This window comes from Gymnoscopelus microlampas (assembly GCF_963454915.1).
Source record: "Gymnoscopelus microlampas genome assembly, chromosome: 5".
NCBI classification, from domain to species: Eukaryota; Metazoa; Chordata; class Actinopteri; order Myctophiformes; family Myctophidae; genus Gymnoscopelus; species Gymnoscopelus microlampas.
The window spans coordinates 2245701-2261304 of record NC_139942.1 but is presented as its reverse complement, the minus strand read 5'-3'; the positions used below and the strand labels follow the sequence as shown (position 1 = coordinate 2261304).

Sequence of the window (15604 nt, the reverse complement as noted above, 5' to 3'; positions counted from 1 at the left end):
TCAGCTGTTACAATTCCAAACTTGGAAAACATGACCCGCTTTAATTACTTCAGTCTATATTAGTAGCTTAATGACTAGTATTACAATGTTATAGTCTTTTTCACGTCCTCTATTTGTATTTAAGTTCATAAGGTTAAACTAAATGCATTTGAAATTAGAAAAAAATAATGCTTTTCAGGATTCCAATTCAAAAATAGCAAAAAAAAAGAATCTGGATTCCAATTCAAAAATAGCAAAAATATCAGATCTACAAGCTCAAAATGTGTCGCATACTGAGAGACCGTATATGCAATGTGGCCCTCTGGAGTGAGTGTGGAAAAGGCCCTCTCCATCATCAAAGTCCCCCCCCTCTCTCTCTCTCGGCTATTTTCTCTCTCTCTCTCTCTCTCTCTCTCTCTCTCTCTCTCTCTCTCTCTCTCTCTCTCTCTCTCTCCCCCCCTCTATCTCTCTCTCTCTCTCATCATCATTTATTCAGTGACAGTTACCAGTTACACACCTCCTCCACCAGGTGGCGAAAGGCATTAAGGCAACAGCATGGGCAACAGTCCCTGGGTCCTTTAATGCGCATGCGTCTAACTTGTTAAACCGGTCGCGGAAGTAAGAGTGTTGTTTTCTTCATGGTAGCTCCGTTCCGTGAGCAACGATAGTGTTGTCAAAGTGGTGCTTTAGGACAAAGGTGGCGGTGAGAAATGTCTTATAAAGGAGGTAAAATATATCATAAAGGCGGTGAAACGTCTCATAAAGGAGATAAAATGTGTCAAATGGAGTCTGTACGGCTGTCGATAAATGAACACCTGACGTCGGTGGGAGAGGAGATATTGTGTGTTTTGGAGAAACAGCGTGGTGTTGATGTTTGTTGTGTGACGCTTAATGTCAGAGTGTTTGTGTTGGAGCGCCTCAGTGCGGCTGCAGAGTTCATGTGCAACCTCTTCCAGAGAGAGATAGAGACACTAGAAACTCTGCTGGAGAGACACAACAAACTGCTGGACGTCCATCCTAACACAGCAGCAGGTTGGTACACAACATGGTTACATTGCGTGCGTGCGTGCGTGCGTGTGTGCGTGTGTGTGTGTGTGTGTGTGTGGGATTGTTTGATGTACTTTATTTAGTTAGACATGAGAAACAGTACGTAAGTACAATAGGCTCTATGCACAGCAGCCATATTGGAAAGAAATTGGGCCTCTTCTTACTTCCTTCACAGGTGTTACCAATGATACTAATGAAGGCTCTGTTCCATTCTGGTCAGAGTGCTGATATTGTGCATGTTGGCTCACCAGAAACACTCCAATTTGGTTCCCAAATGGCCCCTTACGGGTCCATTTGGTTCCATTTGTACACTCTCAGAGTTATGGGGGTGCTTGTAAATAAGACAACCACTATGCCACACTAAATGGAACAGAGCCTTAATTAGTATTATTGGTAACACCTGTGAAGGAAGTAAGGAAGGGGCCCAATTCATTCCCAATATGGCTGCTGTGCATAGAGCCTACAGTATTCACAATACAAGCTCTACTAAACTGGATAACTCATGAAGCACTAAGCTTGTTGTCTCCGCCAGGCCGAAAGGCATGGCGAGAGTATGTTTTGCACCCTGTCTGTCCGTCCGTCCGTCCGTTCGTCTGTCCGTGTGTCCGTCCATGTGTGTGTCTGTGAACAGCTAATCTCCCGCACTTGGCCCGGCCGCTGCGAAACTTTGCACACACATAGCTCTACACTAGCTCCGTGTTTGTACAGTTATTTAACAGTTTAATGTTTTGTGGTCATAAAGTTTTGTGGACCCTCACCCTCACCCTCTCAGAATTAGTATTGTATAGTATAGATTGCGGTCCCAGAGATAGAAAATGTTGTCAATGGGCGTCCGTGGTCTAATGCGTATCAAACTGGGGGTCCTTGAAATTAAAAGGTTTGAGAACCACTGTGACAGGGGATACTGTGTGTTCAGATTTGCTTACAAGCTTGTAGATCGGTTATTTTCAACCAGGTGATGAAGGGTTTAAAGTCACTAAAATGATTTTGATGCTGTATACAAAACTGCTCAGTGGATTATAGTCCAAATGCTGCAGAAGAGGAAATGGTGAGAAATCAAATGAGTTATTGACTGTTTTAGACAATTTGCTTGCTGATATGCTGATTCTAACCAAATTACTGTGTCTGTGATATGTATTTAGAGTTAGGATTTTAAAGTATAAATTGCTGTCCCAGAGGTAGAAAATGTTCAAATAAGGGTCCTTGAAATGAAAAGGTTTGAGAACCACTGTGATAGGGGATACTATGCGTTCATATTATTGTCTGTGCCAGACCGAAAGGCATGGCAAGAGAGTGTATCAGCATGTCATCAGCATGTCAGCATCAGCATGATCGCAGCGAAACTGTGCACACACACTCCCTGGATGCCATTTCAGAACCTGTGCCCCAAATTTTCACATGGGCCTGTTTTAGCTCCACCAGGAGGCCTCTTTTTGCAAAACCCATTTTTTGACTGTACTCCTACAGATTTTGTCCAAACGTCACGTAAATGGGTACACAGTATCTCTAGTCATTAAACAAAACAGGTTTTTCAGATTTTTCATATTCCATCCCGATTGGCTAAGATTGACATCTAAAGTTTGCAGGAGTGGCCCGTTATGAACAAAATGCCGCAAATCGTGAACGCAGCGTCCGATTGCGTTGAAACTGAAATTGCCCTACTATAGCGCCACCAGGAGGCCGAATTTTGCAAAACAATATTACTCCTACAAATGTTGTCCAAACATCATGCAAATCGGTACATATGATCTCTTTGGTCAAGTGATCAAGACGGATCCGTCCGATTTTTCACATTCCAGCCTGATTAGCGAATTCCGAACATTGCTGGACCACACTAACCTACCTGACCTGGCGGAGACCTGTGCTCCGAGTTTTTTTTTCCGAGGTGCTTTTCTAGTTTAAAAATTAGATCCCCACGCACTCAAATCATGATGACATATAAGAGACAGACAGATATACACTACTACAGTATACAGAACGTCATACAATCAGCTTACAAGTTACTGGTATGAAAAATAAGAAATATGTACAAGAAAAAAAAAGTTTGGGGCGGAGGGGGGTTAGGTTAAGACTTTGACAGGGGCCAGTTTGGAATTGCAGCCTCCTGAAGGTGTGTCTTTAGGGCAGTTTTGAAAGTGAGTGGGGTTTTACACTCCTTTACTCCTTTTGTTGCTTATCATGAGAACGAGTTCACTTCCTTTGTTGTGCCTAATCTGGGTTGAACATGATCTGTGTGTGTGTGTGTGTGTGTGTGTGTGTGTGTGTGTGTGTGTGTGTGTGTGTGTGTGTGTGTGTGTGTGTGTGTGTGTGTGTGTGTGTGTGTGTGTGTGTGTGTGTGTGTGTGTGTGTGTGTGTGTGTGTGTGTGCGCGCGCGCGAGCGGTCGGAGATAGGCAGAGACGACTCATGAGTTTAGCTTGCAACTGTTTTAAATAATCAGAATCAATATACAGCCTATTGAGAAATTGCCAACACAGTTGATTAACTGGTCAAAAATGTATTTTGGCATGCCTTGATGGCACCGTAATGGCTGATTGTACACTTGGTTGCATGCTGAAAATAGTGCGTTGTGAGCTTGTAGATCTGCTGATTTTCAGAGCACAACACCCGAGCGCAACCACACATAAAATGACTTGTCTTTTAGTTCTATTGTATCTCTTCTCCACTCGTCATTCCCTTACATTTAGTCTAGTTTTTTTTTTATTGATGTTCTCACTATTTCTTTAATATCCTCCAAAAGCTTACTGTGGACATGTGTGCTTGTATTTTTAATAATAATTGTAATATTTTTAAATATTCACTTGATGATGAAATATTTCACTTTAAGCACCCAATGCATTTGCAATGGGTTTTGCTAGTGGGGAAAGAGGACACAGAACAAATGCCCCGTGTTTTCGTAAAGTCACTTTTAGGTTTAGGTTAAGACTTTGACAGGGGCCAGTTTGGAATAGACTCTATGCACAGCAGCCATATTGTGAAGACATTCACAGGTGTTACCAATGATACTAATGAAGGTTCTGTTCCATTCTGGTCAAACAGTCAGGGTGCTGATATTATGCATGTTGACTCACTGGAAACACTCTGCTACACCAGTGGGACTAAAGTGTGGTTCCAGGGACCCTCATTGTTCCTTAAGGGGTTTCCAAATGGCCCCTTACGGGTGTGTAACTCTGAGAGTGTACACATGTAACCAAATGGACACATTTGTACACTCTTAGAGTGTTATTACATATTACTTGTTTAAAAAGTAATGTAGTTACTTATTACTCCCTGCCAAAAGTACTTAGTTACGTATCACTTTAGTTACTTTTTTTTCTCGCCCCCACTAATTGCATCCTTTCTCCCCAAAAGTCTGACTTTGCATTTTAAACATTAGCAGTTGTTTTTTTTTCTCTTTTCTGCAGCCTACATTGTAAAATCCTCATTTACACTCATTTGAATTATATTAACACTAAGACTTTTACTGTGTATGAATTCATAACTAAATGAAAACCATTTGACGGCTATGAATTGAATACTAAGGACCTCAATGGAAACAAGTATTTTAAATGTATTTAATGTATCTTTTGCCTAATAAAATATTCAAATTCAAACACCTGGGCTCAAACAGATAATGACTCATCATGAGACACAATCTTTGAACAACTTCTGTTGTTTATTAAAGCTCCAAACATAAACTAAACAAACATAAATAAAAACCTCTTCATAAACTGCTATATTTCTTTGTAAACAAAATGTATTCTAATAAAATACAAAAATAAAAAGGCTCCCATAGCAACACATATCATCGTGGGTTTCTGACAGAATGTAGGAGCAAATGCAAGTAAAAATAAATCAATCATTCTGTATGGCTGCTGAAAAATTCAAAGAAAGTAAAAAGTATGCTAACAGCCTACAGCTAGGCTGTACTAGGCCTACAGTTATGCTGGTGGACAGCAACCAGTTAAACAACAACACCTCTTCATAAAGTGCTTCATTTCTTTGTAAACAAAATTAATTCTAATAAAATAAAAAGGCTCCCATAGCAACACATATCATCGTGGTTCGTGGGTGTAGGAAATGTAAACTTTTAAAAAATCATTCTGACTGACTGATATTTAGTGCATCATTCAGTATATATATGTGTGTGTGTGTGTGTGTGTGTGTGTGTGTGTGTGTGTGTGTGTGTATATATATATATATATATATATACATGCCACAGTCAGTGACCTAGAGAGAGAGAGAGAGAGAGAGAGAGAGAGAGAGAGAGAGAGAGAGAGAGAGAGAGAGAGAGAGAGAGAGAGAGAGAGAGAGAGAGAGAGAGAGAGAGAGAGAGAGAGAGAGAGAGAGAGAGAGAGAGAGAGAGAGAGAGAGAGAGAGAGAGAGAGAGAGAGAGAGAGAGAGAAAAAATAGCCGACCTACAAGCTTACGGCGTGTCTTCATCGGTTAACAAGTCGCTTATAATAAGCAGACATGGCAACACTGTTTGATCCGGTTTAAGGGCGGCCCGCCCTTCCGCAGCTGATAATTCACACAGACAAGTGCGCAACGTTTCCGTATCCACTCTAGACTGGATCAGCAAGCAGCCTGCATAGCAACTCGATCCCAACCAGTCTACCATTATATCAATGGACCAAAAACAACACAGGATCAAATAAACACACTCAAACCCAGAGTACCACCGAGGCTCGTGAAAAAAAGTAATAAATTACTTTTTGAAAAAAAAGTAAAGGTAATGTTATTACTCAAAACGTGAAAGTAATTAGTTACGTTACTAGTTACTGGGAATAGGTAATAATATTACTTTAAGTTACATATTACTTTAGTTACTTCCCAACACTGATTGTAAGTTGTACTTGTGTTACACCGTCATTCTTGTTGCTATATTCAGCTTAGGGTAATTTTGTGCCATCGTTTGAGGTGCCAATCTATCTCTGTGGACTTGACGCTTTTTTTGATTGCTAGGTTGATTTCTGTGTCTGTATTTGTTACTTATACTTATTTTAGCCTCCATATCCACAAATGTTCTGTATTACTTAATCACTCTGCATTAGTTAAACCCTAATTGCCAACACCTGGCTGCAGTGGCCTCCTCGTTGTCATTTGGCGAGCCCGTGTGTGTCGGTTATGAGTGTCCCCTGACTTTGGTTGTCACCATTGTTCCGTTATACAACACAACAAGAACATGTCAAATTTTAGTTCAACACTGCCCACAACGTGCTTGGTTTATTTAGTCATTGTTTCTTCTACATCTCATTGCTCACTACACATTTGCCTCTTTGGAGCATATTTATTTTCCTTCTTACTATGTCTTCGTAGCCACCCTGCTCATGTCCATATTCCCACCCCAGCCACAAAAGCACTGACAAAACAAAACAATACAATACATAGGAATAAAAATCTCATCCAATGAGAAAAAAACACTTTGAGTTGCTGTGCTGATGCTACCTCTTCTCTCATTCTGTGTATGTGTGTAAAGAGATTTCATCTGGACATGAGGAGAGGAGCCCCAGTCTGGTCCAGGAGGAACCACAACCTCCACAACATGAGGAGAGGAGCCCCAGTGTGGTCCAGGAGGAACCACAACCTCTACAGATTAAAGAGGAACAGGAAGAGGAGGCCGATGTTCCAACATTGACATTACCACATAGGAAGACCAGCTGTGACACTCCCTCAGGTAAAAAAAAAATCACACCCAGTGTGAAGTGGGCGGTGTGTGGTCATCACAACATGACTCACTTTAAAGTCCATACTGCTATTCATAGGGCTGCACGTGTGTCATGTGTTTCGCTAGCCAATCACAGTCCTGAATTTGCAAAGTCAGCCAATCACATTACAGTTAGTGGTGATGACACAAGCTGTAATGTGATTGGCTGATATGAAAAAAGTATCGATTTGCATTAACAATGGAAGGGTTAGGGGGTACACAATTTTTTTGGTCGGTGTCCAAAACTCACTTATAGGGGGCGGCTACACCGCCCCAAAAATCTCACCCAGAAGTGGGCGGTGTGGTCATCACAGTGACGGAAGCTCACTTCAAAAACAAAGTGTTTTTTTTAAGTGCATAGTCCTATTTATAGGTTATTCATTTCATCATGTGTCTCGCTAGCCAATCACAGTGCTGAGTAACAAACACGTTTTTTTCTCCTCGACGCGACGGTGCTGCTTGTTATGAAATAACAACGAGTGGCTAGCGGCTTCTCCCGAGTGAGAACGCACGTGAATAACAAACACAACACAATAGCGTGTGTTTTTTCTCCTCAATGCGGCGGTGCCTCTTGTTATGAAATGACAACCTCGCGGATTTGGTTGTGAGTTCCCTCCAATCTTGGCGAGTGAATTTGACCAGTAGAGTGTGTGTGTGTGTGTGTGTGTGTGTGTGTGTGTGTGTGTGTGTGTGTGTGTGTGTGTGTGTGTGTGTGTGTGTGTGTGTGTGTGTGTGTGTGTGTGTGTGTTGGCTGTGTGCGTTTTTTTCACCTGAACGGGTCTGAGTCTTCTCGACCCGTTGATAATGTGCACTGTTAGCCTTCGCCTTGTGTGTTCAAGAGAGGTCCGAGTCCTCTTGACCTAGCGGTGGCGTGCATTTGGCTGTGAGACACACAATTTCCTCCCGCTCTATTGCCACGGGCTGAACGTGTGGTCGAGTGATACTGTTTGTATAGTAGATTTTGGAAAATATACACTTTTTTCCCCACACTTTACTAGCTTGTTTGTTGTGTTGCTAATTTGTTCCTCCCCGTCTTTTGCCACGAGCTAGACGTGCTGTCAGGTGATACCATATATAGCGGTCTAGGGAAATATACACAGGTGGTTTACACTGTTGTTTTTTTGGTTTAGTTTTTGTTCACGCTTAGCTGGCGTTGTGGTACATTGCTAGCAGTGTGTTGTATGACAATGGTGTTTTCCTGCCAGGAGCCAGGATTGCGGTGCCCGCCTAGCCAAGGCGGATACGCATGATTCATGCATTCGTTGCCTTGGGTTGGAACATGCCCGAATGGCTTTTGAGTCCCCTTGGGACTGCATACATTGTGACATTTTGCCGGAGCGTCTGCGCTTGTCTCGGTTTCAGCTAATGCAGGCCATGGTCTCACGGAGGTCTCGTGACAACAACCTTCGCCCCTCGACCGCCAGCATGTTTCTGACCTGTGGCAGGATCCACCCGAGGTTGCTCTGGGTGCCCTCCCCCCCCCCCAAACGGAACCAGGTGGTGGAGGACGTTGAGCGATGAAGGGGAGGGTGATGCCTTCTCCATTCATGCCCCGAAGGACCTGGAATTTGGTGACAGCGCTTCGGTGTTCCAGTCCTTTACCCACTCCCGTGCGGATAGTGTTGGGTCTGAGGGCCCGTTGGTGGCAGCTGACATGCCTTTTGAGATACGTGCCCTCTTGGAAAAGGTGGCGACGACTCTTAACCTCGAGTCGGGAGACAGGCCGCTAATGAGCTGCTTGTCCCCGTCTGCCCTGGGTTCGCTGCGGCGTTCCTTGCCTGCTGGGCCAAATTGCGGGGGCGTTACCGGCCGGCCCCGATGGTCAGGCCGTGGGGGCTTATGGCCCACCGAGAAGTCTTAGGCCTCGGCGGCTAATCCTCCTATCGATCCCGTTAATGGCAACCCCTTGGTCCTTGATGCGGGGGACATTGTCGGCAGAACACCACAGCTGAAGTCTGGCCCGGAGAAGGTCAGTGACCAGCTGTTGGGCTCCACTTATGCAGTCCTCTCCTCCATGGGCCGCCTTATGAACGCGGCCATGCTGCTTAACTCCTTCCTGGCCAGTTGTCTCTCTTCCCTCTTGGGTGGGGACCAAGACTCCCATGAGGAGGTTAGGGAGGTGTCCCGATTGCTCGGTCTGCTGTTGGCGGAGCTGGCTAAGGCTGATGGCCTGGCCGTGACTTTGGTTGTCCCAGTCTGCGCTGCCGTCACACCTCCAAAAGCCGCTCATGAAGCTGCCCCTTACGCCGGGTATTACCTTTGGGCCGGGGATGGCAGCCATGCTGCAGCAGGCCAAGGAACTGGGTGAGTTCATGGAGACTTTCCAGCAGTTCCTGCCTCCACGTGCGGGGTCTGTTCCTCGGGGACCCAGGCGGCTGTGTGCTAGCACACATAGTGATGGCTCGCTGCCCCAGTTGGTTCTCAACAGCAGTGCTGTCGGTTCTTTCCCCGTCTTCCCTGGTCCACTTGTGGTTGGACAGGGTGGAGGTGTGGTGCCGTCGGTGGCTCTTAATAGCCCCGTGCTGGCCGAGACGCCCCCACGCAAGGTGGTAGCGGTCTGTCATCTCAGGGTCACAGTGGCGGCTGCCGCTGTGATCCGTTCTGTTTCCAGACTTACGCCGCCTTCAGTTGTGGGCCTGGCCCCTGAGAGGCGTAGGTTGTCCGATCTGGGGCTCCTGGATGGTGTCGTGCATACGCAGGGCCCCTGCGACTACCGCAGCTTATCAAACTAGATGGCGCTTGTTTAGTGCGTGGTGCTTAAGTCCTGATGCCGTCCTGGAGACATGTGGTGTCCAAACAGTGCTGCAGTTCTTGCAGTCACTGTTGGATGCGGGACGGGTGGTGTCTACGCTGAAGGTGTACCTTGCCGCCATCTCTGCGGGTCATGTTGACGGGCTGGAAGAGCCGATGGGTAAGCACCCTTTGTTGCCCTGCTACATGAGGGGCGCTCGGTGCTTTACTCCGGTGCGGGCTCCTCGGGGCCCCACTTGGGACCTTGGCGTGGTGCTGTCGGCGCTGGGTCAGCCACCTTTTGAGCCCCTGGCCTCCATTTCCCTTCGGCACCTTTCGTGGATGGTGGCGTTCTTGTTGGCCATTACCTCTACGAAGAGAGTCGGTGAGAGTCGAGGCACTCTCTGTGAGTGAGGAGTGCTTGCGCATGGGGCCTGACGGACTGAGTGTCACCCTCCGTCCTAACCCCGTTTTTTTGCCAAAGGTGCCTTCTTCGGAGTCTTCTGGACATGTGAACCGGCCTTTGTTTTTTGTCAGCCTACTTCCCCACTTATGGTGAGGGTGAAGTGAGTGCTGCCCGCAGTGACTGGAGTGATTGGATCACTCCAATCGTCTTACGGTGATCTGGGACGCCTCGAGATGGACACGAGAATGAAAGGTGGGCCACGCACGGATTATGGGCAGTCCCAAGGGCGACACCCCCAGAAGTGGCACACCCCCATACACAGGGATTAATCTGTTAATCTACCTCGGTGCCTCCGCTCTGCCACGAGGAGGAATATCAATATTGGAGTGTATTTGTCCCCAGACCCCCATCTGAAAATATGTTGTGCCAGGGACCCCATACAAAATATGCGGCCTAGTCTCTTGGGCCCGTTTTTGTAGACCTGACCCGCTTGTTTCTCTTGCAAAATCTGGCAACACTGACACACGTTCCCAAGGACAGACGGACAGACGGACAGAACATCATATAGTCCACTGGTTCTCAAACTTTTTCAATGACCCTAGTTGGATTAGCCCCATTAGTGGGTTAGGAACCCCTTCCTCCACTATATAGCAATATATAGCTATACAGAAATGAGGTCCCACAGCGTAGGGTGCTGGCAGCTTGCGAAACCGGACAATATTGGCCAATATTGTTGATTCTTACCTTTTTTCCGCACGTCGTATCCCAAAAGTAAAGGTATTCCCTCCTGCTCTCAGATATTTTAAATTATTACGGTCAAGACAATGTAACCGACGGGTTAAAACAAGCGTTTAAAGCGCTTTCTTAGCCAGCCTGTGGCCAATCATTGCATTGAGAAAACATGGCACAGGCTAAAAAAGCAATTTAAACGATTGTTTCAACCCGTCGCTTAGATTTTCATCCTAGAGCAGGGGGAACGACCTTTACTTTATGGCTACGCTGTGCAGAAAAAGGTAAGAATCAACAATATTGGCCAGGAATTTCATGGCGGCCACGACGGCCGTGGCCCTCGTTGCCCCTCTCTTTGGCCGTGAGCCCCTCGAACCGCGGCCACGGTGGCTTTCTTGCCCCCCCCCGCCTTCACTGCCCCAGCTGAATTCACCGTTTCTCCTCAGCGCTCTCTTCCTGTCAATACGGTAGACACCATAGATATAGAAACCTAGATACCTCATTGGCCTCTGCAGTTCATTGGAGCAACCTGTATCGCAATGCAAGGCTCTGGCGGCCGCCATATTGACTCAAAGTGACTACTGGCCAATCACAGCGCGTCTAACTGACTTTTGCTGCGCGGCTGCCTCTTACAAATAGACCCGCCCCCACCTGCCTCTGATTGGCCTACCGAACGTCCCCTTCTGTGACGCACGTGGATGCTTGCCTTCTCTAAAATGGTGCCTGAAATACAGCTGCCTCAGAGCCGGAAGAGGCTGAACCCTCAGTTATTAGCAACCATTAGGGGATCGATCATACTGGAGATAAATATTCTGTGACTACTTGAAAAGGTTATAAAACACAAAAATCGCTGGCAGTGGGTGAGTTTATTACTGTATGTACTGGCACTTAAAGAGTTAAAATAGTTAAAATAGCTGATCTAAAAGCTTATAACAAGTCGATGTAGATCAGCTAGTTGAACTATTTAAAAATGTATTTCAAAATAGTAAAATATGGCTAATAAGTTTAGGCATAAGGTGGCGCACAAGATAGGGACCTGTCTCTTAAATCAATTGAATGTTTTTGCCTTACTAATGATTTCCATTTCTCTTATGTAGAATATATTGAGCGCTATGGAAGAAACCACAAAGGAGGCACCCCTCCACAGACGACGGGCAACGATTGCATTGTAAGAATAAATTGTTTCGATTCAACATATGTGTTTTATATTAGCGGAACATGACACGGAGTAATCAATTCTCCTGTCATATTGTTTAGATGGGAGGCAAAATCTGTGAGAATCCGTGTCCACTTTGCATGGATCCAAGCATCATCATCCACGCTCAGGTCTGTTAATATCAGAATTATTGCAATCCTTGTTACTGTCATTGTTTTTAGCCACATTAACTCTGGTGTCCATATTTTTTTAAAGTTTTTTTTTAAGTTTCTAAAACATGGCCTGGACCGCTGGCGCTAGCGGTCCAAGCACCTAGGCTCCAAACACAGTAACCTGACAGCGCGTCGCGGGTTCGAGTCCCTATCCCGACGGCCTTTGCTAAAAGCCAAAAAACAAACAAAAAAACAACTACTGTCACATTTGTATTTGAGCTATTTTTGAAAAAGACCACTTTGCTAGAGGTTTGGGTTGTGTAGTTACCTTGCCATGATGTGACTCCAAACGTGGACAAGAAATCAAAAATAATTGCTCCATTGATTAGAAATTGATAATTCAAAATATGCTCCTCATTGGCATCCATTGTACAGTGAAGAGCCTCAGGAGGAGCTAATTTAGCCTGTAAACGAACGCAAACAAAGCTGGTTCTGACAGTGTAGAACATCACCAAAACCAGTACTATTATTCTCTTTTTAATAAAAATATCAGCTACCTGCACGTTCTACTTTTATTAGGAAGAAAACCCGAACTGGATCCCTCGGATCCGGATCTTCCAATCGTAAAATCAACAGGAATTTGACATTTGTATAGAAGATAAAAAAAAGGTCTGGGTTTTGGTGATGTTATATCAGATGTCCACTTTGTTTGCGTTCGTCTATGGGCTAAAAGACCTCCTCCTGAGCCTCTTAACTGTACAATGATGTCAATGGGGAGCATATTTTGATTTAGACATTTCTAGTCAATGGAGCTTTTCTTTCTTTTCTTTTTTTCCTTGCCCACCACAACCCAAACCTCTATCAAAGTGGTCTAGCCCTTTAAAGGCCAAGACCACTTCTGTATTTACCTTGCCATGATGTAACTCCAAATCTTGACAATTACATTTATTTACATGCTAAAAGAGTGACTTTGGGAGCTGTTTCACTGTACAATGTAAGTCAACGAGGAGCACATTTTTAATTATCAATTTGAAATTTCTAATCAATGGAGCAATTATTTTTGATTTGTTGACCAGATTTGGAGTTAGATCATGTCAAGGTAACTAAACAACCCAAACCTCTACCTGAAAGTAGTCTTGCCCTTTAAGTGGTTAAAGCCTAGGGTATGTTAATATGATATAACTTATACAATTGGGGTGGTTGTATTTAGTCTCCCTTCTCTTCTATTGAGACATTTAGATTGTGTCAAAGGTCCTGTCTCACCGAGACACAGGATCTGACACGAATTTTGACCTGATGGTCAAGATTCAATTTATATCCCGAGCAAACAGGTCGGCTCTTAGCTCAATGGTAAAACATGTCAGCACTTGAGCAGGAGGTAGAATAGGAAACCGGGTTAAATCAGGGGTAGAATAGGAAAGTTAAATAGTACTGCTTTAACTGTAAAATGTACACCAAAACAGTGTAGCATATGCTTAGTGTGGGCAAAGCATAAATGTTATAGACCAGTTTACTGCAGACAGAAGTAGGTGAAGAGTGAAGGAATAAATTATATTGATATGCAACATTAAATTAAATAGACAAGAGACATGATTGAAGCAAAATAAACTGTATTCATCAAAAAGGAAAATAAAGCAAAACATACAACAGTTCAGTAACTTTCAGCAAGGTATCAAGGTAAGTCCAACAGAGTCTTTCAATGGTCAAGGTATTGTCTATGGTCAAGTCAGAGGGAAGTGGCAGTGTAGTGGGAATTGTTACTTGAGGGGATAATCAAAGGCTGCTGCTCTTTGGCCTACTCCAGGTAGGAAAAACTTCATTTATGGTTGGGTTCGGGTTAGTTGGCTCGCCATCATGATCCTTTCAATCAAGATAAATAAACCTGGCCTGGAGTCATAGAAAAGGCCAAATTAATTTCAAATAAACAAAACAGCAGATCTACAAGATCATCGATCAACTAAAAAACAGCTTATCTATATCTTTATCTATTTCATAACTTCCAAAATAATTACATTCCAACCAAAAACAATCAAATTAGAACAAACATTTCAAATAAAACAAAACAAACATTTGAACCAACTTGGTTCAAATGGGAAACAAACATTTTACTCACCAATTCAATCAGTTTCAATTCATGTAGTCACAGCCAGCAGGTTGTGCCAGCAAATTTGGGTGGAAGTCTAAAAGCCACAATAAGTGTATTTAGTAATTTGATCAAATGTAACAAGTTGGAAATGTGAGTATTGTTTGGAAAAGAGTACAGACCTGCAGCAGCCCCAGAGTGATGTGCACCTCACTCTGCTACTGCAGACTGACTCTGCTTTATAGTAGGGTGTGGCTGTGATTGCAATTGCAAACACTGGTGTGACTGATTGATTGAGTGAGTTTCAAAACCTTTTTGAAACCTGGGTTACAAGTTCATAGTGCTTCATCCTAGTATGAACAAGAGGAACATGCAGTGCAATGAGTCTGTGTACACTATGGTTTCCCTTCCCGTTCACATTTTTGTCTTTTAACCTAAATCATATTGCTCATCCCACAGAATGTGAAGTTGTTGGAACAGTTCATTAATCCAGACACTGGGATGGTGTATGACCACACTCGAACAGGTACGCCAGCATTCTTAATACATTTTAACTCAAACATTAACAAATGGCTTAAAATGTCATGAGAGCAAGGTGAATAGATTGATTAAGAAAATTCAACCATTTTCCCTTTATCTTTTAGGTGTGTGCATGCAACACCAGAAGAGACTAAATAAGGGAATTAACAAAGCACAAGACTATGGTATGTCATGGTGCACACTACACCTACAGCGTCCGGCATTAAGGTTTTTCCTACTTGCCCTACTGGGCAAGAAATTCTCCAAATGACTTGCCCCATCCCAATTTCTATTTCCCCTGCCTAGGTTGTACCGTCACCAGCGGTGCAGCAGATTGTATTGAATTGGAATACTTTGCCTTGTGTGCAGCAGTGACTCTATTTTAACATGAATATTAGATTAGTGGAATGTTTTATGACATTACATTACAGTCATTTAGCAGACACTTTTATCCAAAGCGACGTACAATAAGTGCATTCAACATAGGTAGGCAAGGAAACTACTAATCACCGGAAATGCATTCTCTTCTAAAACAAGCAACTAAGAGTATAGCTAGCGCTAAGGTAAAAGTGCAATATATCAGCTACCTACTTTCTTAAACAGATGAGACAATGCTGTATTTATTGTCCTCTCAAACGATTTGGTTTGCTGTTAGTGAGAACTTCCTTAACTTGTCCCTTAAACTTGTATAATCATATTTATTTTGTGTGTAAAGCACTTTGTAACTTAATTTTTTAAAAGTGCTTAATAAATAAAGCACTTCTAAACTGAAGATGATGACCAATGGTGATGATGATGATGATAATAATAATAATAATCATAATCATAATCATAATCAATCATAATAATATCAATATTGTCAGCCCCCGGCCCGGACCGCTGGCGTAGCGGTATTTGGATTGAATACTTTATTAACAGTTTGCAAAAAAGGCACATGGCACAGATTTATACAAAATAATGCTAGAAAGATAACCCAATAAGCCCAGGGCTTGTTTCCATTGAGGTCTTGTGTATTCAATTCATCGAGACATTGCTGGCAGTGCGGATGAGGTGTATGGATCATCGTGAACTCGCACTAATGCAATTAAGAGAAATGTTAATCTGGGAACCCATTCGGTA

General features: G+C 43.8%; 1 protein-coding gene across 1 annotated transcript in view; it reads left to right on the top strand.

The window, feature by feature from the left end:
• Positions 1–689: 689 nt before the first annotated feature.
• The window catches only part of LOC311046010 (uncharacterized protein), a gene marked incomplete at its 5' end in the record, with an annotated part of 17678 nt that continues 2763 nt past the window's right edge, over positions 690–15604 (top strand). The window contains 6 exons of the mRNA XM_084058081.1: positions 690–705; positions 6483–6680; positions 11673–11743; positions 11833–11901; positions 14426–14492; positions 14611–14670. Of these exons, the coding sequence (XP_083914207.1) occupies positions 690–705; positions 6483–6680; positions 11673–11743; positions 11833–11901; positions 14426–14492; positions 14611–14670 (481 nt within the window). The remainder of the gene's footprint in view (positions 706–6482; positions 6681–11672; positions 11744–11832; positions 11902–14425; positions 14493–14610; positions 14671–15604) is intronic.